Raw genomic sequence first — 22,579 nt, 5'->3', positions numbered from 1 at the left:
ATGAGAGCAGCAAAGCACAGAGATTTCAGAGGAAACTGGGGGAAGCCCAGCCCGCTGGGGACGTGAGGTTGGTAACCCTTCTAATGCTTTTCTGTCCCACTTGAAAACTATGTCAGAGGACAATGCACCCTCGCTAAGTCAAAAAGCAGCCAGATGTAAAATGAGCATGTAACACAACCCAAGTATCACAGCCACACTCCACACTTAACATGTCTCTCTGGGTGACAGAAGTGAGTGATTTTTACATTCCTTCTGAGTATCTTTCTGCTTTACTTTTATAATAAACTAGAAGAAGAAACATTATTTAAAACACAACTATGCAAATTAATGGAGATTTCCAAAGTTTCTTTCAGCCACAACTTGACAAACTTGAGCATCTGGCAAACTGAGGATCTGAGATGGCCGGGAAAAGTGCATCCTGGCTCAGAACTGCCTTCAGACGCCACTGCTATGACCTCCTACGTCTCTGCGTGGGAACAGGTCAAGTTCAGCTGCCACCCCCGTGCCCTGTGAGGCCTGCCCTTCTCATGAGGCTCACGGGGGCCCGGCTGTGCCTCCCATGCCTTCCCCCCACAGAGCGACTCAAGGTTCCCCCCAGGAACGCTCCCCACCCAGGCTGTGCAGGTTGAGGCTGTGGATTTCAGCAACCTTGGAACCCCGCCACCCCCGGCCAATGCGACCAAGTCAATTGAAAAAGAAAAGAAGCCACCAAGGTCCGCATCTCCAGACCTTCCTGAAACACTCCATTCCTGCGCTCCCTCCCAGGCAGGGGGCCCTCTGATGCAGGGCAGGGGTGGGGTGCAGAGTTACACTGAGGAGCTCCACGTGAAGATGGTCCCAAGACCCGGGCTCCTCCTCCCTGAGCCCATGGGATGGGGCATCTGCGACAACAATCCTACCTCTGGTGAGGGCTGCACCCGAGACTGAAATTAAAAGGAAAGAACTACGTGGGTGTTTACGCTCTCATGGGGTACTTGGGAAAAGGGCAAGAGTTTAAGGCATTTCCCCTAACTTAGCATTTCTGAACTCAGACGCTGAAGGATTAAAACAAAACAAATAGAAAAAAGAACGGCAGGCAGAATCCCAAATCGCTCAGCATCAGAACCCGAAGGCCCCTTCGGGATGCTGCAGGTCAAGCCCCTGGTCTCACAGGTGAGGGGACAGACTGGGGAGAAGGCAGGGAAGGTGTAGGAGAGCGTGGGGAACCTCAGGGCTCCCAACTGCCCCCCAAGTTCTGTCCATCACCTGACACATCATGATTCTCTGCTTCGGGTCAATGAGAGCATCTTCTTCCCTCAGAGGACGAGGGAGGTGAGCGGTCACTGGACGTCAGAACCGGGACGGCTGGGCCACTCCCTCTCCTGTCCCTAACATGCAGGGGTCAGGAGGCAGCCCAGGGGGAAAAGGTGGGACGAGAGCCCCACCTTCTAGTCCATTCTACTCTTCCTGGATGCCAAGGCAATCCACCAGCCCAAAGACTGTCATTAATGTGCAGACGGGAGGGAGACCATCGGCAACTAGGAAAGGACACTCATGGTGCCCCCATCTGGAAAAGTACAGCTGACGCTTCCTAATCCGCCTTCCAGCTGTCACTCCCGCCACTATTTCTTCTCCACACCACGGCTGGAGTCATCTTCCTAAAATCTCTATAAGACACAAAGTCCAGCCTGGCCCCCACCTCCTCCAGTCTCACAGTATCCCTCACTTTCCGCCCCAGCCTTCCCCTCACAAGTACACACACACACACACACACACACACACACACACACACACAAGTTCACTCCTGTTTCCTTTTCCTGCCCTTGTCTAAATGAGAAACAGCTACTCAGCTCATAGAAGGTAAACTCCTCTATGAGGTCTTTTCTGACAGCTCCTGCTCCTGCATCCACCCACTCCTTCACTGTACCCATCACACACCCCCATCGTAGCATCTGCAGGGCTCTTTTTGCTCTTACCAATGCTATAAAGATCATTATTCGGACAACTGGGGGAAAATTTTACTACGGGCGTGTAAGAAACAGTATCATAGCCATGTTAAATTTCCCCAGGGTGACAAATGTGTCATGTAGGAGAATGACCTTGTTAGGTCACTGATGGCCCATTGAGGTCCACTCACCGATGGATGTCAGGGAGAAGTGTCATGTCTACAACCTACTCTGAAATGGCTCATCAAAAAATAAACACATATGGTTTCCCTGGTGGTGCAGTGGTTGAGAGTCCGCCTGCCGATGCAGGGGACACGGGTTCGTGCCCCGGTCCGGGAAGATCCCACATGCCGCGGAGCAGCTGGGCCCGTGAGCCATGGCTGCTGAGCCTGCGCGTCCGGAGCCTGTGCTCCACAACGGGAGAGGCCACAACAGTGAGAGGCCCAAAAACACCACATACATACATGTGCATGTGTACCTGTTGTGTGGCGGACACAGAGAAGAATCAGGGAGAGAGTGGGAGAGGGGAAAGAAGAAAGAAAAATACAAAGTGGCATAATGTTAACAATTGGCCGATAAAGGTGAAGCATATATGTGGAAGTCCATTGTTCTATTCTTGCAACTCTACTGTAGATTGGAAAATGTGCTAAATAAAGAGTTGGAAGAAAGAGGAAAAAAAAAAAAGGCTCTATTAGGGATGCAATACCTGAGAACTTACTAATTGTCAAAGACAACCCTCCTGAAATGAAAGACACAGGGAATGTGGTCTCACAGCCAACAACAAGGTTCAACCCTCGAGGCGTGTATTCTGCACTTGACAATGATGCCGTGGCGTTGTCCATGCTGGGAAAAGTAGAATTCCCAGAGAGATGGAGGAGAATGGGCAGGAGTGGGGTGACCATCTCCCCTTTTCACCTCTTGCTGGTGTTTGTGCAGAATACCCAACCTATGTCCTTTCGAGCCAGCACATTGACCACTCTGGGCAAGACGTTTCATTAAAGTGGATTCTCTCTCTCCTATGATCTCCCTGACTTCTTGTTGGTCCCTTTACCAATAAGTCACTTAATCATCTGTTTCTTGGGCGGTGGACACTGCAGACAGGGAGCCACAAAGTGGTGAGGACTCCAAATGGCTGCAATCACTACTGCAGATTTATTGAGCCATTAGTCAGGGCTGCCTTTTCTGCCATTAACATAATTAAGACAATAAACTACTTTGGAGAAAGGAAAAAAAAGAAGAAGAAGAAGATCTGCACTCAGGACTGAGAGAACAATTGATTACGGCTAAAGTTGCATCAATCTAGAAGTAAATGACTTATGTTTGGGTTGGGATCTTAGAACTTGGAAACAATTGATCACCCATCGAGAAAGTCAAAGAGTCCCCCGAAAAATCAATGGTCCGTCCCTTCCCCACAAAGGGAAGCAAAGCCGGCCTCCGATAAGGAAGGCCAGAGTAGGTGCGACTTCTCCAAAGAAACATCAGTTAACCTAATAACCTTGAGAGTCATCTACATAATACTCTGTTCTCAGTCCGGGAAACCTACCGAGTGCAAACAAGCAAGGAAGGGAGGCCAGGACCACCCGAGATGGACCTGTGCAATCCTTTAAGGAAACCAGGGGAAGTACACAAAATTCCAGCCTTACAAAACGAACAGGAGAGGATTCACCCTGCCAAAGGCGAAGGGAATGCTCCCCCCGGTTTCCTTAAAGGGCCAGCTCCCTTCCCGCGCATTTCATGGTGCTTGGGACGTCAGGAAAGGCACTCATTAAAACAAATGATACAAGTGAACCTACTTACAAAACAGAAATAGACTCACAGACATAGAAAACAAACATGGTTGCCAAAGGGGAAAGGTGGTGGGGAGGGATAAATTTGGAGGCTGGGATTAACAGATACACACTACTATATATAAAATAAACAACAAGGACCTACTGTTATAGTACAGGGAACTCTACTCAATATCTCGTAATAACCTATAATGGAAAACCATCTGAAAAAGAATATATATATATATATATATATATATAATTTTTTTAAATAAAAATAATTTTTTTAAAAAAAAGGGCCCGGCTTGCAGGAGAGTCAGAAAGCGTGAGCCGAGGTTCATCTCTTGGCAGCAACAACCGTGTGGACCCGGGCAAATTTCCCCCTTAGAAGAAGGAGCTTAAGCACAGCACTGTTAATCTGTGCTTGTTGTGATTGACGCTGGAAATTTAGCCTAATAAAATAATTCAATCAAAGGAAAAAGCTGTGAGTTCAAGATGTCCACTGTATTATTATAACACCAAGAAGCCACTTGTGGAGGAAGTACAAAACAACGCAGCGACCTGGGGGGAGGTTATGCATCCGTGAACAGGAACACAGGCCATGAGAATGTTCTCGTCCTTGAACCCAGCGGCGGGCACATGGGTGTCTGTCGTAAGGCAATTCTCTATCCAGGGGGCACACAAACCGCAACCACAAACCACGTCTCCTCTTGGTTCAACAAATAGCTCTACTGGAACCATTTAAATAATTCCTTAAGAATCATAGAAACTTCACAACGATCTCAGCAAGCTTCTCTCTCAATGTACAAATCTTGTCTAATACATCCCTGAGGACAGGATGTGCACGTGGCACCCAAGGAGGGTTCAATCCACCTTTGCTTTGCACTAGTTTCAACCACAGTCTGCAGCCCCAGACTCCCACCTGCTCTATGGAATCAGTTATGCCTTCTGGAAGGGCTCACAATCCCCTCTTCCAGCAGATCTCTGTCCCATCTGAATCTGTAAAATTTGAGTTTAGACCAAATCCCTTGAGGAATCCACAGAGGTCACAGGCCCACCCTGGACCTTGCTGTTCCCCACAACCACCCCCCCCAAAATATCAATTTCAAGCACCCCCCCTCCTCCCATCGCCCCGTACGTCCAGCTCACTCCATCGCAGCCCCAGCCCCACGACCCCATCAGGTCCACCATCCCGTCGCCTCATTTCCCTCCATGCCCAGCGTGGTATCCCTGCCCCACCTGACACTCCATTGATCTGCCACCACCACCACCCCCCGGCCCCTCGGCCCTCCCTCCCTCCGGGGGGGTCAGCCAGCAAACCCCAACTCTGGTTTAATCCACTTCCTCACGTTCTCCGAGCCTCAACCTGGCAGCTCAGCTTACCTGGAGAAAAGAGACACATGCTGGCTGGTCTCACTTTAAATTCGTGACCTAGAATCCTTACGTGTCCCGTTGACACGTGGCTGTGCAGACGTGGGAGCAAGATGCGATTATCCCAGCTTTACAGGCAAGGAAACAGAGACATTCAGAAGCGAGGTGACAGCTCAGAGCCAGGTGCGCAAACAAAGAGCTCTCCTGAGGGTCCCCCGGGGTCCCCGCCCCTCCGCTCTGCTGCTTGCCTCCTGCTACAACGGTGGGCTGTCCTAGCTAGGGATAGACCCTCCGCCCCGCACGGGATCCCAGGCCCCCTCCCCCTTCTCAAGTTCCCACAGGCATCCCCGCCCCTCGACCGTTCCCATCAGCATGCAAACATCTTCAGAAACCAAAGTTCTCAGTTCCAGACCTTCGTCCCAATTTTCTGCTTCCCTTTTGCATCAAAGCTCCTTGAAACGCCATCTTTACTCCCTGTCACCACTTTTCTCCCCATCCTCCCTTGAAGCCACCTAATCAAACTTTGACCACAACAAAGGCAATGGTCCCTCTGCGGGCGGGTTGGCAGCAGTGCCTCACAGCGGAGAACTCCCTTCTCCTTAAAACACTGCCTGTGCGTGACTTCATGTGATCATGTTCCTCTGCTTCATCCCCCCCTCCCCCAGTTGACCCTCCTCAGCCTCCTCTGCTGGATCCTTCTCATCTCTCCAGCCTTCACATACTGGAGATTCCCCGGACTCGGCCTTTGGACTTTCCCCCTACATCTCTACTCACTCACTCCCTAAAGGGGGGTTGCCATCTCCTGAGTTGGACCACCCTCTGCACATTGTTCACTCTCAAACTGGGACCCAAGCTTCACTCACAAACCCCAGGCTTCTATACTCAGCTGCCTACACATCCTCTCAATTTGGATGCAGAGTTGAATGGATCCCTGAGACCCAAGGTTGAATCTGGGATATCCCCCCAAACACCCCAACCTCCTCTTCCCACAGCCTCTCCCCGCTTGGTAAGCGGGGCTGGTGGTCTGCTCCACGGGTGGCCCTCGATGAACCCAAGCCCCTGGAATTCACACCCCTGCAGAGTCCCCTTGTGGCACTTTAATCAACAGAGTGGAAGTGACACAGTGTCAGTTTGGGGCCCAAGGCTTATCAGTATCCAGTTTGGCCCTCCTGGGAGCTTTGAGCCACCGTGTAAGAGTCTGGCAACCCAGCTGGACAGACCATGTGGGAAGGATTCATGGAGACAGAAAGGTTACAAGACTTCATGGGGAGAGAGAGGCCCAGCTGTCCCAGACACAGTCAGCCTACAACCAGCCCACCAGCTGATTACAGGCACACGAGTGACCATTGGCAAGACCAGCAAAAGAGCCACCCAGCTGAGCCCAGCCCAGACTGTGAACTTAAATAAAATGGTTATTTTAAGCCACTTCGTTTAGGGTGGTCAATCCCTCAGCCATAGGCCACTGAAACAAACAGCAGCTCTAATGTTCATTATTCCAGTTGCTCAGGTTGAAATCTTAGAGTCATTCTTTATTCCTCTTTTGCTCATACCTTACAACCAAACCACATGCAAAAAGGATACCTGTAGCCTTCTGGCACGTCTTCTAAGTATACCCAGAAACTGCCACTGCCCTTGCCATTGTCTGTCACCTCCTCCATTCCAACCCTGACCCTGCTGCCTGCACCCCACTTGCCCTGTCCCAGTTTGCTTTCTACAAAAGAGTCAAAATAATCTTTTTAAAATACAAGGAAAGCCCTGCATTCCTTTGTTCAAAACTCTCTGATGGCCACCCACATCATCCATAGTAACACCCCAAGTCCTCACAATGTCCAGCGAGGACCTCCGATCCAGCCCCTGTTGTCTTGCCAATTTAATTTCCTGCCAACCCACGCAGGTCAACTCTGATCCAGACACAGTGGCCTCCCTGCTCGTCCTCAAAATGCCAGGCAAGGGCCACCTTGGGCCTTGTCCACTCACTGACCCCGCTGGCCTGAACAGCCTTCCACTACATGGTCACCTGGCTGGCTTCCTCATCTTCACCTGGCCTGTACTCCAGTGACACCTGGAGAATCCTGTGCTGAGCGGCTCATCTAAGAGCCTCACCGGCCCCATCAGCTTTCCATCCCCACTCGCCATGCTATGCGTCTCTCCACTGTGTTTGCATCTCCACATTCTTTTCTTTTCTCTCTCTAGTTTATTGTCTGTCTCTTTCCACCATCACGCAAGCTCCGCGAGGCATGGATTCTAACTGTTTTGTTCACTGCTGCACTCCCAGTGCCTAGAACAGTACCTGGCAGGTGTAGTACTCAATAAGTACTTGTTAGATGAGAGAGCACATGCGTTACTGACAGCTGCCTTTCATAGCCCTGAAAACACGGTAAAAATCGTCATAAACCCCCAAGCTCAACCTTGCATCCTGTGGGCACCCCCCTCCCTGGAGCCCACAAATTAGCAGAGCAGCAACTCTGAACAACACATGTTTCTCACCTGCTCCAAGGCCTCCAAAAGTTTCCCATCACCCTCAGGATCAAGTTCACCTTCCTTCAACGGCCCACAAGGCTCTGCAGATCTGACCCTAGCCCCCACTCCAGGTTTCCCCATGCCCCGCCAGCACACACTCCTCCCCAGCCTCACCGCCTTGCGCTCTCTGGCTTCGCCCATGCTGTTCCCTCCGCCAGGAATGCCCTTCCTCTAGTTCCTTCCACTACTGCCCGCTCACCCTTCAGGCTCAACCTACATGTCCCTTCGTCAAAGAGCCCTTCTGTGCCCTCCATCTTCTGTGGCTCCTCCTTTCTCCCTCGTTTTCCTTCCTGGGCTACCCATGATTTGTGCAATTGTAGCAGGTTATCCAGTGGAGGAATTCACCAGCAACTTGGGCATCTGGAACCACAACTGAGGAAGGAGGACACACCAAGGTGCTTCTGGAGGCAGGACCAGATACCTACTTTGGGGGGCCCAGTGAAAAACAAAAATCCAAGTCCTCTTCTTCAAAATGATTAAGAATTTCAAGACAGCAACAGCAGAGCAGTAAACCAAGCCTGGGATGCTTCTGAGCATGGGGTGTTGTACAACCCCACTGGTCACTTGCCCAGGAAACTGAGGACCACTGTTAATGAACTAAAGCAAAATACAGCACTCAAGGCCCAGTGAGGCTAGAGACCTGGGAATGCAGCTGTGCTGGACACCTCCACAAAGATGGGGCTGCGCACTTATTTTACAGAGAGATCAGAGCTTCATCCTCAAGTCGAGGAAGGTAACCTCTCCAGGGTGCCTGCTCATCGAACCAAGTGCCATTCAGGCCAAGCTCGTCCACTGCCAGCTTAGCACAAGCTTAACTGAATGACATAGACAAGAGCCAAGAAGAGGGGAAGAGACAATAAGGAAAGAGATAATCTACAAATAACAAATGCTGGAGAGGGTGTGGAGAAAAGGGAACCCTCCTACACTGTTGGCGGGAATGTAAATTGATACAGCCACTATGGAGAACAGTATGGATGTTCCTCAAAAAACTAAAACTAGAACTACCATATGATCCAGCAATCCCACTCCTGGTCATATAACTGGAAAAAAACATAATTCAAAAGGATACATGCACCCCTATATTCACAGAAGCACTATACACAATAGCCAATACAGGGAAACAACCTAAATGTCCATCGACAGATGAATGGATAAAGAAGATGTGGTACATGTAGACAATAGAATATTACTCAGCCATTAAAAAGAATGAAATAGGGCTTCCCTGGTGGCGCAGTGGTTGAGAGTCCGCCTGCCGATGCAGGGGACACGGGTTTGCGCCCCGGTCTGGGAGGATCCCACATGCCGCGGAGCGGCTGGGCCCGTGAGCCATGGCCGCTGAGCCTGCACGCCCGGAGCCTGTGCTCCGCAACGGGAGAGGCCACAACAGTGAGAGGCCCACATACTGCAAAAACAAAAACCAAAAACAAAACACAAGACCCTACTGTATAGCACAGGGAACTATATCTAATATCCTATGATAAACCGTAATGGAAAAGAATGTATATGTATGTATAACTGAATCACTTTGCTGTACAGCAGAAAGTAACACAGCATTGCAAGTCAACTATACTTCAATAAAAATTTTTTTAAAAAAGGAAAGCTACAATTTCATCAACATTTTTACAGGGCAGGGCAACAAAAGCCCAAAAGCCTCATGGGACAATAAAAGGTTTCCCGCTTCCTTTCACAAGTATTTCAGCTTGTCAAATGTTCCCTTGGTTTCTGTTTGTTTGTTGTTTTTTTTTTTTGTGGTATGCGGGCCTCCCTCTGTTGTGGCCTCTCCCGCCGCGGAGCACAGGCTCCGGACGCGCAGGCTCAGCGGCCATGGCTCACGGGCCCAGCCGCTCCGCGGCATGTGGGATCCTCCCAGACCGGGGCGCGAACCCGGTTCCCCTGCATCGGCAGGCGGACGCGCAACCACTGCGCCACCAGGGAAGCCCCCCTTGGTTTCTGAATAACAGCTTCTTCCCAGTAAATAAGTTAATAAACAATAGATTAGAAAAGTTTTTCTTTCTGATAGCTGACTGTTGGATAAACACATTTGCTCTTTTAGGAAAAGGCGATGTACACTTCTCATGATTTCCATATTTTAAAACAAGAGGGACTTCCCTGGCGGTCCAGTGGTTAGGATCCGAGCTTTCACTGCAGGGGGCATGGATTTGATCCCCGGTCAGGGAACTAAGATCCCACATGCCGTGCAGCACAGCCAAATAAAAAAAATTAAAAAATAAAACACAGGAGCCAGAAGGTGATGTCTCTGAGACACTCCACCTGCCGTCATACAGTCCCCTCAGTGCTGTTGGGTTTCTCCACATCTGACCTGGGCAACTTTGGTTTCTCTGACAGTCTCACTCCTGTATCACTCAGGAGTCTACATTGAATCACAGAATATGACCCATGGTGCAAATATGTTTCACATGGTGACCCAGCACACATGTATCAACAGAACTAAAAAGTTTCACCTGCTGTACACTCTGGTATTTTCTAATGTATTTTATTTCATTTTTTAGGAATGATCAGCTGACCCACTAAATTGGTTTTACAACCCATACCACGGGCTGTGAACCAGAGTTTGGAAACATGGTTTGGGGTCAAATTAGTGATGTCACGGCCCAGATTCCAGCCCCCAGGTCTTCACTCAAGGCTCCGTCTGAGTGGTCTACACCATCCACAGGAATCAGAGAGGGGGCTTTTTAAAAGGCAAGCACTTAAACGATTCTTCTAGCAAAAAGGATGCAAATTACATGGCCAGGAGACAGAAATTAAGGGAAGGCAGCAGGATGTCAGCTTGGTGTGTGGAGCCCCCGAGCAGAGGGCAGGGAAAGGGGAGACAAGGGGACCTTCCAGGTCACACTGCTCAGCATGGGCCCCCAATCCCATGGAAAGTAGTGCAGGTTCCCAGGATGTCAGACTTCCTCATGATCAAACCCATGAGAACATCCCCAAGAAAAGGCTTTTCTGTCCCCTCTGAGGCTCCCTGTTGTCACCTTCCTCTTCAAAGAGCCTGTCTCACCGGCCCCCTCCCTCTCGCTGATCTGGCCTCCAGGCCAAGCTGAGCTCCTGGGATCCAGCCCCTTCCCTGCAGCCAAACAAGCCCACAACCCTCAAGGCAGTTTCCCCAGGCTGCACCTTCAGGGGCTCCAACCATTTCAAGTAGGGCTTCTGGATCCAGAACTTTCATTCCCAGCACACCCTCCCCATGGTGACGTCCCTCCCTCCTAATCACGAGGCACCTACCCAAACTGAGCAGGACCCTGTGGGGCTCCAGGGCATGGAAGCCTTTCAAACAAGTTGTTAATCAGGGAAGGGAGGGGATGCAGAGATAAGGAAGGAGCAGCCAGGAAACAATAGTGCAGCCTTGGGGCAGGGTCCTGGTTCCGCCTCAAGGGATACACATAACACTATCTTTGAGCTCTTCTGCAGAAAGAAAACCCCGAACAAATGGAAAATGTTAGCATTCTTCATTCCAGAGAAGACCACCTGAGGCCAGACTGGAGGAGTGCAGGCCCTGCATGTACCCTGATCCTTATCAGCAACCCAACCCTTGAACTCCTTACCTCCCGGTTTGGGACACACAGTTTTGAGGGCCAGGAGCTCGCTGTGTCCCCCTTTGCCTGGCAAAGCAATAAAGCTAATCTTTTCTACTTCACCCAAAACTCTGTCTCCAAGATTCGATTCGGCACCAGTGCAAAGAAGCCAAGCTTTCGGCATCAGCATCAGGACGGGCAAGGGAACCCGGGTGGGCTGGACAGCTGAGTCCAGGCATCTCCCACCACCCACAACGCTCTCGATGCCCACACACCTCTCAGCTGCACGCAGGGCGGCCTTCCCTCTCGCCTCCAGAACAAAGCCACTGCCCGGAGGCGGGGGAGGCTCCACGGGGGCCATCGCCCGGCCATCAGCGTGGAGGACGCTGGGTCCTCTCGACGAGGTTTCCCGGGATGGGCGCGGCACCAACAAGAGTTATTGTGCGTCTACCAACCAGCAGGCACACAGCTCTCCACGTGGGCAGTGAGGTCTGGATCATCGATGGGGTTAAGGCCAATGACAGCCAGCAACAGGAGGTGGCCAGGTGCCCAGAGGCGGGGCGGGGGTGGTGGTGGTGCAGGTGGAGGCAGCCTCACTCTTGCCCACACCATTTCCTTCCTCCTGTTTTCTCTCTGTGGCCAATGTGCCACGTCCATCTCTCTAGGTCACCTTTAATCCTCTCTAGGACACAGCAGGAGACAAAGAAATCCCATCTTGAATTGTCTTTATCATCTTGTGTGCTTTCCCTGCCCTTGAAGCATCGCAGCTCCTCCAGAGAAGCAAATGCAAGGCTCATGCTCTGGAGATGATCGTTCACATAAAATATCCTTTCCAATAATCCCTGGAACATCCATACCTGACCGCAGCTCTGACCTTTCCCCACTCTGCATCCCCAATCTCCCGAGCGGGAAAGCCTGTGAGCGACAGAAGGCACCCAGACGACTGGCCACAAGCCCCAGGGGACACGCCCACCTACCTTGGTCAGATCCATTCCAAGTTTGAGCTGAGAAATGAGGTGAAGGATTACACTGCGCTGATCCTCCATGACACCCACTTCTGTCTCTTCCTGATCTTCAGTGTCACTTTTCTCATCTTCTGACAAAACCAATTCGGGGCCTGAGTTTGGCTAAAACGAGATCATCAGTAAAAATCACCAGCTTGGTCCTGAGAAGCAAGAAGCACAGCACCGAACCCATGTGCTTGGCAAGGGCAGAGAGCCCAAGCCTGCCCAGATAGAGTTTCTCCATAAACTGGTCCTCCCGGCCGTGGGTAGAAGACGATCTTTGGGGTGCAGGCCCCACCTTTAAGCACCTGAGGAGCCCTCTCATCTTCCCCTCACCTGTGAGTGAACCTTCTAGCCTAAGCACCTCCCCCGACAAGAAAGCTTCTTGCCCTCTAAGAAACTAACTCTAATATTTAAGTGTGAGTCCTTTCACCTTGGCTATTCCCAAATAATATTCTCCTGTTAACTTGTACAACCCAGGGCACTATAGCTAATGTAAATTTCTCTGTTTATAAGCAAAAGTCAGACACCCCTGAAACTGACATTAGCTTATTTATGGGAAAATTTACTCTGAAATTATTTCTATTCCCATTAGTGAAAAAAAAAAAAAAAAAAGCTCAGTGCTAGCATTAATCTATGGAGGGAAACAAAAATGAAAATGTAAAGAAAAAGTCTGAAATTTTATAATAATGCTAAGCTTCAACCTGGCTAACAGACCCTGCACTTTCCTTGATGCAAGTTTTATTCATTCAATTGCTTGATTCCAGTTTTCCAAATTACAGAGAAAGCAGGCAAGTTAATAAAATATGCAAGGTGGATTGCTGAGCGCATAATTTTCTAATGCCTAACTACCAAGAACTCTGGCTACAATTACAGCTGTCCTCACAATTCTGTTGAAAGAAATAATCCTATTCACCATTCTTCATTTATGTATGTTCTCATAGTACTTGTTTCTATGTCAGCAAAAGCACTCTACACAAAACACTACAAAATTGTTTCTAATTACTGTTGATTGGTCAGACAAAATGAACTTAACATACAGAAACACGGGAGCCCAAACATTTTAATATAAAAGGATACAGGCTTGCCCAAATATCCAAGCAAAAACTAATGATTTTCAATCTCATTAGACAGAACCATCTCATCTACTTCCAAAACACGAAAGTTATTTAGCGATCAAGGTGTTTATAATTGTCCTTCCCCACCAACACTCCGGAGGAAATATGGTGCTCTTTCCACTGGGGTAGCATTTTAAAAATTTCAGTTGAAATGGACATTTACCATAGACATACTGCTCAAATTATTCCCAAGGCCATGGGGCTTTCCTCCAGCCACAAGTCAAATTTCCATCATGTGCCTGGTTCCCTAGGCGCATGTCATGTGTGCTATGTGACATCATTGGAAAGGTGCTTTGCTAGATATACTGAAATAACTGAGGGCCCCTGACCCCCACCATGGTCCAGAGAAGACCAACCAGAGGGGGAGTCTGGGGCCATGGGCCACCCTGATTCCACACTGGGAAATCAGAGACAGAGGGACAGGAACCAGCACTTGCTGTCAATGCCCAGAAGCCCCCTACCTCTCCTCCGCCTTCAGCTCCTGTGCTGCAGTGCCCATGGCAGCCAAGGTCACTGTGGTTACAAGTCTGACAGGCTAAAGCAGGGCCACCCTCCCATATACCTGCCCTCCTGACCTTCCCTGCTCCTTCCCCCTCCTCTGGGTTTCAGGCAAGTTTGAAAGGGTGGCTGTCTCCATTCACTGTGAGTTTGCATTTCCCGTCAGTTGCCACCAAAGCCAGAGAGCTCAGACACACTTCCTTCAATGTCAAGGTGATGGAGCTGCTACTTCCTTTGCAGTAACCTGCTGGGTGGTCACTTATACTGGCAGACATCCCCTCCACCCAGGGCAGTGGGGCAGGAGAGGGCAAGGCCTGGGTATCTTGGGTGGGAGGAAAAAGGACAATCGAAAGCAAATCACGCTACCATCCTGCACTCAAGGGGGTGGGCGTAGCTTTCAAGGTCCTTATACATCTCAACAAGAAAGGGAGCTCCATGGGAAAAGAATCTGAAAAAGAACAGATACATGTATGTGTATAACTGAATCACTTTACACCTGAAATTAACACAACATTGTTAATCAACTATACCCAATATAAAATAAAAATTAAAAACAAAAAAAGAGAGAGAGAAAAGGAGCTCCACCTGGAGTGCAATTGTTCCTGCTTGAAATTAGTTGCTCTCACAAAGCACTGATTGTAAACTAAACAAATCAGTAGCTCAAGTAAGTTTTATGAAGTGAAGAATTGTTCTTTCTTCTGAAAGTGTGATTTTCCCATCTGCCCACAAGCCAGTGCACCCCTCCCACCCACTGCCACACTCCCAGGGAGATGCTTACAGACCACAGGGACCAAACCTCTCCTGCTGTCTGCCTTCCTTGGAAACCAAACCCAGCTGGTCCCTGATTTCCAGGAGCCAAGACGCCTTCTGCAAGCTCCTGCCACATCATACGAAGAAGATACATTACTGTGCACACAAACCTCTCCAGCTTGTCCCACTTCAATCAACATCACATTTCCTGTGTCTGGTGATGCCATCAGGGACACTGGCTCCAGCAAGGAGAATTAAGGCTGGTGCACAGGCCTCAGAAGCTGACTCACTCCAGGGCGACTGGCGGCCAGAGCTCCTGGGGGCCCTGAAGTCCCGCCAAGGGAGGAAGGGCCACGGGAGCCTGACACACATCCCCTCACTGGCACAGACCCTTAGCAAACGGTGCCCTAAGCTTAAACAAGGATCCAGCAACATTTCTGTCTCCTGCAGCTTTGGAAAACTTGCAAAAATTCTCTTATCCAACCTTGAGTAAATAATCAGGGTTTTAAAAAAAAGCTGGTTTCATTCATCACATTGTCAGTGAACATCTTAGAGGACACCCCCAATTGCACCCACACTGGAACTCAAGTCCATGTGCAGAAGGTGAGACCACCCTCTGGTGTGGGTCCAAAACGGGGGCGCGTGGATGGAGGGTAGGGGTTCCCAACAGGGCATGTCGGTCTGAAGGAGGTCAACTGGCCGTGTAAACACCAATCTGTTGGCACCCGCAAAGCACCCATGGTTAGCAGGGGCTCTGAGAAATGGAGATTTCGAAGAACCAGGTTTTGATGGAGTTTTGAAGACAGAAAACCTTCCCTTTTAGGGTCAAGGGTTTGCAGATTCTGCTGTTCTGATATGAAATCCACAACAACGGTAGTGGTCAGTGGATCCAAGTCTGCTTTCCACAGTCAGGCCAACGTGCTCATCACATCCTCACCCTCCTGTTCATCAAGATCTGCTCCTCTCCTGGGTACCCGTGTATGCCCACACCCTCCAACGCCAATGGATTTCTGCTTGTAAAGTGATGAAAACCGTCCCGAGGTGATCAAAGGTGGCAAAACGGACTTTCTCCACCTCAGAAGAAAACTGAAAATAAGAAATGGCTTCATAACGCTGAGAAAGTTCCTAAGACTCAAGCAAGAAGAATCTTTAAATACTGCCGTTCCCCAGAGAGCTTTGCAAATGAGCCAGCCTGAACCGTAAAAATGTACGCAAACTTGAAGATAAGATGGAATTAGAATATGTTGTAAAGAGAAGCAGGCTTTGGAAAAAAGAGGTTTTTAATAGAAACAAAAAATTATGACTCAGTACTGTTACCACATGAGTACCGCAGGACATGGGGTACTACAACAACCCAGTGACTCTTGCCTTGTTAGCAAATGGGGGGGACGGACAAGCAAAGGTGATGGACAGGAAAAGGCCACCTGGCAGCTGGGGTCCAGGGGCACCCCTGGTAGCTCAGCAGTGACCTGGGCCTTAAAGCAAGGATTTTTTTTTTTTTTAGGTTCTGGCTTGTTTTATTGTCATTTAAAAACAACTTTTAAAATGCTATTATCTCTGCCAAAAAAAAAAAAAAAAAAAGAAAAGAAAAGAAACAAAGACAGGACCAAGGAAGTGTAACCATTTGACAGTTCTGTGGAACATGTCTCTGGGACTTAATCTGGGCCCTGTGGACACTCGTTAAGATACCTACCCATACCCTTGACATTTAATATACAAATTGTGTGTCTGGGCATTTTATGGAAAGAGGGTCCTGCTCTCCTTGGATTCTTTGAAGGGTATCTGCCCGGGGCTGACCTCAGGCCTCGCAAGGTCTGCAGGGCCTCAAGGTCTGAAGGGTCATGGAAGAGAGATGGGCTCTCAGGGTGGGAAGTGGTCGAACCAAAGACGGTCCCAGCACCTGCAGATGTGCCCCTGCCTTACCACCAACCTCTACTCCTTATCTGATAGGGGGCAGCTCCTCCAAGGGCCGAGGACCAAAGCCAGAAGCAACACCGTGACTTGAGTTAGGTTTATGTGGGTCCAGCAGTCTTGTCAAGGGGGACACCGGTGTAGGGGAGACACTGAACTTTCTTAGCGTCTCTTCTTTTTCACAAAATTTTAATTCTTCAATACAAATGCAAATTCCAAGCAAGACTGAAATTCCAACCTCTTTTATTCAATACACATATGTGATTTAATTACAGTTGGAGTCAGTTCCAGGAAAAAAAAAAAAACCCAGGAAACAGACATTTATCTTTAGAGTCCATTCAATTCCCTGTCGGAGGCCTCACTCCACCTCACGCTCCCAAATCCACCCCCGCTTCCCAGGCCTCGCTCCTATTTTCCCTTCCTCAGACGGTGTACGTCTCTCTTCACAATGATATCTCCTTCTTTCTTAACTGAGACCTGGCCCTCAGACAGCTGGGGCCAGTATAAGCAGTTGGATCTATTGTACTAACATCCTCTTTAACCTAATGCTTTGAAGGGCTGAACCCTGAGACTCGAGGCATTAGAGAGAGGCCTGTGCATTACCCAGCCTTCCAAAAAGCCTTTTCACTGTTGGGTGGGGAGCAGCTCCACAAAGAACCCTGAAAACACAGACATGCAGGTGTGAGGGGTCTCCTCCAGCAAGGATCAGGATGGACTCCTATAGCCATCTTCTGCCAGGTAAATAAGCATCCTGGAAGAGGTATTCTTAACTAAACAACATCTTCAACAGAAAAACATAATCCACTGAGTTCAAGTTAGCCACCACTCTCCTGAAATTCTACCTGACCAAGATACAAAGCCAGCTAGAGAATGAACATTCTCCTCTGGCAGCAAACACACTTCAGCTCAATCATTTTTAAAGCCTGGCATCTCTCCCCACACGCTGGTACCTTGGCATGGAAGCACGGGTGGGCTGTGCCATCCCAAAGAACCTTGGCACTGAATGCAAGAACCCAACGTAGCCCAGATATCGTCCTTACAGGAAAAGGGGGGAACACAGCCATGTCAAGAAGACTCTCTGGTACTCTGGGGGTCAGCGAAAGGTGGGCAGCGGGGAAGAAGACCCAGAGCATCACCACCCTCAGATACCCTCAAATGAGAGCAATGTCTGTATCACAGCAGCAGGCAGAAGAGTAACCAGGAAATGACGTGTCCTCCTACGCGACGCGCTTCTCAAGTCCACAACTACACAGAACATGCAATGACATGCAACCATGGCCACCAGGGCGAGTCTGCTTTTGCTTACTAGAGGATCAAAGTCAAGAGAAGCTGGTCTTCCAGAAAATAAGAGGTTTTAGGAAAAATAGGAACGTGAAACATGGACAGAGCTTAGGGGGTCAGAGAGACTGGGAGGGTGGGTACATGGAGAAAGGAAATGCAGTGAATACTGGAAGAAAAGCAAGAGGGTCTGAGTGTCTAAGAGGTACAAGTACTCAGGGACCAACAACCAAACCAATTTTTTTTTGGTTCTAACGATAATGGTATTACTGTCTCTTTAATTTCTAGTCGTTTTTTCATCTCAATATTCACAGCGTATTTAGCCAAGTTATCACAACCATTACTTGGTCCTCAGAGCACATCTTCATATCAGTAACATTTTATCAGTAAATCCTAAGAAGCCCCGCCTGACAGCCCAAGGTCACAAGAACTGGCACAGCTGGATCCGAGGACCCAGTCCAACTTGGGGCTCAAGTCAACAAGCATCAGCAGAGCCTGGAGCCCCCAAAGACAGACAGACATCCAGCAAATTCCACCAGTAATTTCTGGCCCTCATTGCCCAATGGGAAACGTCTACCCCGTGCCTGTCAAGTGCATGGCCCTCCCTACCACACGCTTGGAACAGTTATCTCCCAAGGACAGACACAGACGCGAAGTTTGTCCTCTGAACGTGCAGTGGTTGCCCCTGGGGACCTACTGTTCTCCCCACACTCAGCACAGGCGGGGTTTCTCCTCCAGAAGAGTCTCTCTTGTGCATGTCTCTAATTCCCCCAAAGTAGGCCATCCTTGCTCAGTGGAAGGGCTCTCGGTCGGAACGGATGGATGTTTGTCTCTGGTCACAAGTCATGCCAGAGGGCTGCCGTCGGCCACACGTCTTCAGATGGTGTCCGGTCCGGCTGACGGCCCTCAGCCCTGCCGCAGGGCGGCAGCTGAAGACTCCTCACATGTACCATCCTCTCTGTGGAGCCACGTCGAAGCCAGGCCACCGACTGGGCCTCGGAGGCCACACCCTTAGTTAGGGGACCTTATGTGGCCATTTGGAGGTAGGTATAATGAGGCCACTGTGGCGGGGTGGGAGGGACCTGACAGAGAAGTTGGCTCTTATCCTTGACAGGTTCAAGTACAAGCATGTCCACGCAGCCTGCTGGCCCCAGCTGCCATCTGGGGGGCACTGAGTTGGCTGCCACTGCCATCATAATCCTTCTGTCGCCTCCCAGTGGACGCGTTGGCTTTCTGGCTCTACCCACACATACATACACATTTACCACACTTGGCTCTCACAGACTGCAAGGACAGATGCTCGTCCTGAGCAAAGGGGCCGACCTGCAGAAAGGTTAATTTTAAATCAAACACATCCTGGAAGGCGGAAGGAAGTTGCTTCCGGGGAGGGGGGTGGAGGGGGTGGGTACATTCGTCATCAGCCAAGGTCATCGGGAACATCACACCAAGAAGATTCAAAAAGCGTTCCTTTCGGGGCGGGGCTTCCCTGGTGGCGCAGTGGTTGAGAGTCGGCCTGCCAATGCAGGGGACATAGGATCGTGCCCCGGTCCGGGAGGATCCCACATGCCGCGGAGCGGCTGGGCCCGTGAGCCATGGCCGCTGAGCATGCGCGTACGGAGCCTGTGCTCCGCAACGGGAGAGGCCACAACAGTGAGAGGCCCGCGTACCGCAAAAAAAAAAAAAAAAAAAAAAGCGTTCCTTTCGAGTCATGTGAGGTAAGCATTCAGAGGGAGGAGAATCGCCAGCCCTTTTCCAGCATCCGTGTGTCTACTTGAAAATCATTTTAAGTGAAAACAGAAAAGAAAGAAATTGCGAAGGAGCAAAGGAAACCTTGAGGAAGCACCGCAAAGGAAAAAGGAAGCAGCAGCCGCAAACAAAGAGGGAGGTGATTATTTTGCAGTTGAGGTTTTGGAAGCACATCAGCAGGACCCCTGGCCCAGGCATGTGGGCACCAGGAATCAAGGGGAGGGTGCCAGCGTGGTGCGTCAAGCAAAGTGCCAGCGCCGCATCCAGTGCTTTATGGCCTTTTCTCCATCAGCAAAAGTCCAGCCCTTTCCAGCCCAGCCCAGCACTGAATTCACAGCTGGGCCGAGGGCTCAGCAAAGCTCTGGCAGGGTGAAGGGGCACGCCCACCGTGCCCTAGTCCTGGGTGGCACCAGCAGCACGGGTCACGCTTCCCAACTCACAGGAAGCCCCCTGAGGATGGGGATAAAGGTCACGAGAAGGAGAAGAAAGAGGATGCATCACCACAGCTCTGCAAGGCAGCAAAGCATCCAGGGAGAGCTCTGCGCGGTGGCTGCAGAGAGACAGCCCTGGACATAAACCCTGAATCCGCCACCTTCCACCTGGCAGGCTGTCTCCTCACCTGTGAAGTGGAGATGGTACCACCCACCCCCTGAAGGGCTGCTGAGGGGCCCGGGGAAGTCAGGGCACAGGAAGTGGCTGCAGAGGGAACACTGAGCAAAAGCTTGCTGCTCTCGTGAGGCTGTGGCATTCTCATGAGCACATGGTGGACCTGTGGCCACGGGGATCTAGAACCCACAGCTGAAGTGCCCACCACCCCTGCTTGTGCTTGTTCCCATCCCGGCAGCATCCTTCTGGAAGCTGCAGGATGCCACCCATGCTGTCTCCCAGGCCCACCCCAGCAATGATGACACTGAGGGTTCTGGGGCTGCAAAGGTCCAGGCCCCCCAAAGAGTCCATGGCCCTGACCACGAGGTAGCATCACTGGACCTGGGGCTGCAGCAGGAAGGGATTCATAGAAATCCACCCTCCAACAAATCTCAGCCTACAGTCACATGCAGATCCGGGAACCACATGGGACAAACACACAGTAGCCAGGACAGTGAATCGGACAGTGCAGGCCATCCCCTGGCCTCAGGAGACCTGCTGTGGTCTGCAGGGAGTGACAGGACGGGGATGCCTGCCATCCAAGGCTACCCAGGAAAGGTAGGGAAGAAATTCCCTGAGACCCATCCTAGCCTTCCTGGCCTCTGATAAGAGGAAAAGTGGTGGTTTAAGACATAAAAGGACCCCGCCCTCCTTCTTGGGGTGGGCTGAAGGGTAAGCAGTCACCAGGCCTGAACGAGTTACCATTGCACCAGCTGCCTCGAACTCAAAGCACCACATGAGATACTGAAGACAGAAGGATGCGGTCTTAAGCCACGGTCTCTGCATTCAACCAGCGGGGATCTGTTGGAGGACCTTTCTTTCTCCATCCCTGGGTGGGACTGGTAAGTTCCCAACTCATCATTTGAGACTTAGTTCAACCATGCTTCACGGGGGCAGAGGCGATGCCTCCATCCTAACCAGGAATCCCTAAGCACCCTGTCCGCGCCCAGTTCGGCACTTACCCAACTGTGTTTATGCAACTGCCCATCTATCTGCTTTCCTGTCGGAGCAGCACAGTCAGCTCTCTTTGGGTGCAGGAACACTGATGATCGGGGCTGGCTGCTTAGGGCTCTGGGTCGATGTGGATTAGAAGCCTCCTCCAGGATCTGGGAGGAAGAATGCCCTGATCCAGCAGCAACATCAGCCGGGAGCTCAGGAGGGGAGAGTGACAGCCATGGTGTTGTCACCCTACCCAACTCAGAGCTCCGTGATGATGGGAAGCCTGTCTTACTCAGGCTTTCATTTCTAGAATCCCAACACAAAGCCTGGTTTTTATAATAGCTGCTCAGTTAAAAAAAAAAAATTGTAAGGACTGAATAAATAAAACTAAAGAAAATTGGAGAGTGCAAGGACAAAATCCAGATTTAAAATGAGAAGGCCAGCCAGTCACAGAAGACCACCTATGACATGATCCCACTTATATGAGATGCCCAGAACAGGCCAATCTACAGGGACAGAAAGTACATTAATGGTTGGTGGGGGATGGAAGGATGGGGGGATTTGAGGTGACAGCTAAGAGGTAAGGTTCCTTTTGGGGTGATGAAAATACCCTAAAGCTGACTGTGGTGCTGGTGGTACATAGCTGGGAGCATCCTCAAATCCATAGGATGGCACACTTCAAATGGGTGAATTGACATGGCATGTGAATTATATCTCAATAAAGCTGTTATTTTAAAATTTAAAAAGAATAAAAGGACACATGATGCAAAGTCAAACAAGGCCAGAAGGAAGGTGACGTGTGCAGAACCAGACTCTGGCCTGAGTCTCACCAAAGAGCAGCGCTTAGGGCGGCAGAGAAAGGCGGGGCCCTTCCAACCAGAGTGACGTGACGGGAGGTTTGGCTCAGCCCAGACTGTATGTGGCTTTGACCTTAGGACTAGACTCACTCCCTTGGAAAGCCCATGTGATTGATGCTGTGGCTTTAAACCATTTGTACACTGATGGCTTCTAAGTTTATATCTCAAGTTCAGCCTTCTCCCCTGACTTCCAGCTTTGTGTGTCCAACTGTCTATCCACACCCCCTGAGCTATTAGGCAGAACAACGGACTCCCAGACACGTCCACATCCTAATCCCTGGAACCTGTGAATATGTTACTTTACATGAAAAAGTGGCTTTACAGATGTGATTAAAGCCTGGAATCAGGGAAAGTATCCTGGGTTATCCAGATGGATCCAACAGAATCACAGAAATCCCTAAAATTCGAGCCTCTTTCCTGGCTGTGGTCAGAAGGAGGAGATGTACCCATGGAAACTGGTCAGACATACAGCATTGCTGGCTTTGAAGATGGAGGAAGGAACCACAAGCCAAAGAAAGCAGGCAGCCTCTGGCAGCTGGAAAAGGTAAGGAAATGGAGTCTCCCCTAGAGCCTCCAAGAAAAACCTCTATTTTAGCTCCGTGAGACCTATGTCAGACTTCTGACCTACAGAACTATAATATGATCAGTTTGCATTGTTTTAAACCAATAAGTCTGTGATAATTTGTTACAGCAGCAATAGAAAATTAACACACTACCTAATAGG

At 50.1% G+C, this 22,579-nt stretch overlaps 1 protein-coding gene across 6 annotated transcripts in view; it reads right to left on the bottom strand.

Moving 5' to 3' along the window:
- The window catches only part of OSBPL10 (oxysterol binding protein like 10), a 439,127-nt gene that overhangs the window by 21,018 nt on the left and 395,530 nt on the right, over positions 1-22,579 (bottom strand). For all 6 annotated transcript variants that reach the window (XM_028478813.2, XM_055079565.1, XM_024116487.3 and 3 more), the window contains one exon: positions 12,087-12,236. In XM_028478813.2, coding sequence (XP_028334614.1) covers positions 12,087-12,236 — 150 coding nt within the window. The remainder of the gene's footprint in view (positions 1-12,086; positions 12,237-22,579) is intronic.

The sequence above is a fragment of the Physeter macrocephalus genome, chromosome 18, assembly GCF_002837175.3.
Source record: "Physeter macrocephalus isolate SW-GA chromosome 18, ASM283717v5, whole genome shotgun sequence".
Classification (NCBI taxonomy): domain Eukaryota; kingdom Metazoa; phylum Chordata; class Mammalia; order Artiodactyla; family Physeteridae; genus Physeter; species Physeter macrocephalus.
This window is presented reverse-complemented; position numbering and strand designations above follow the sequence as displayed.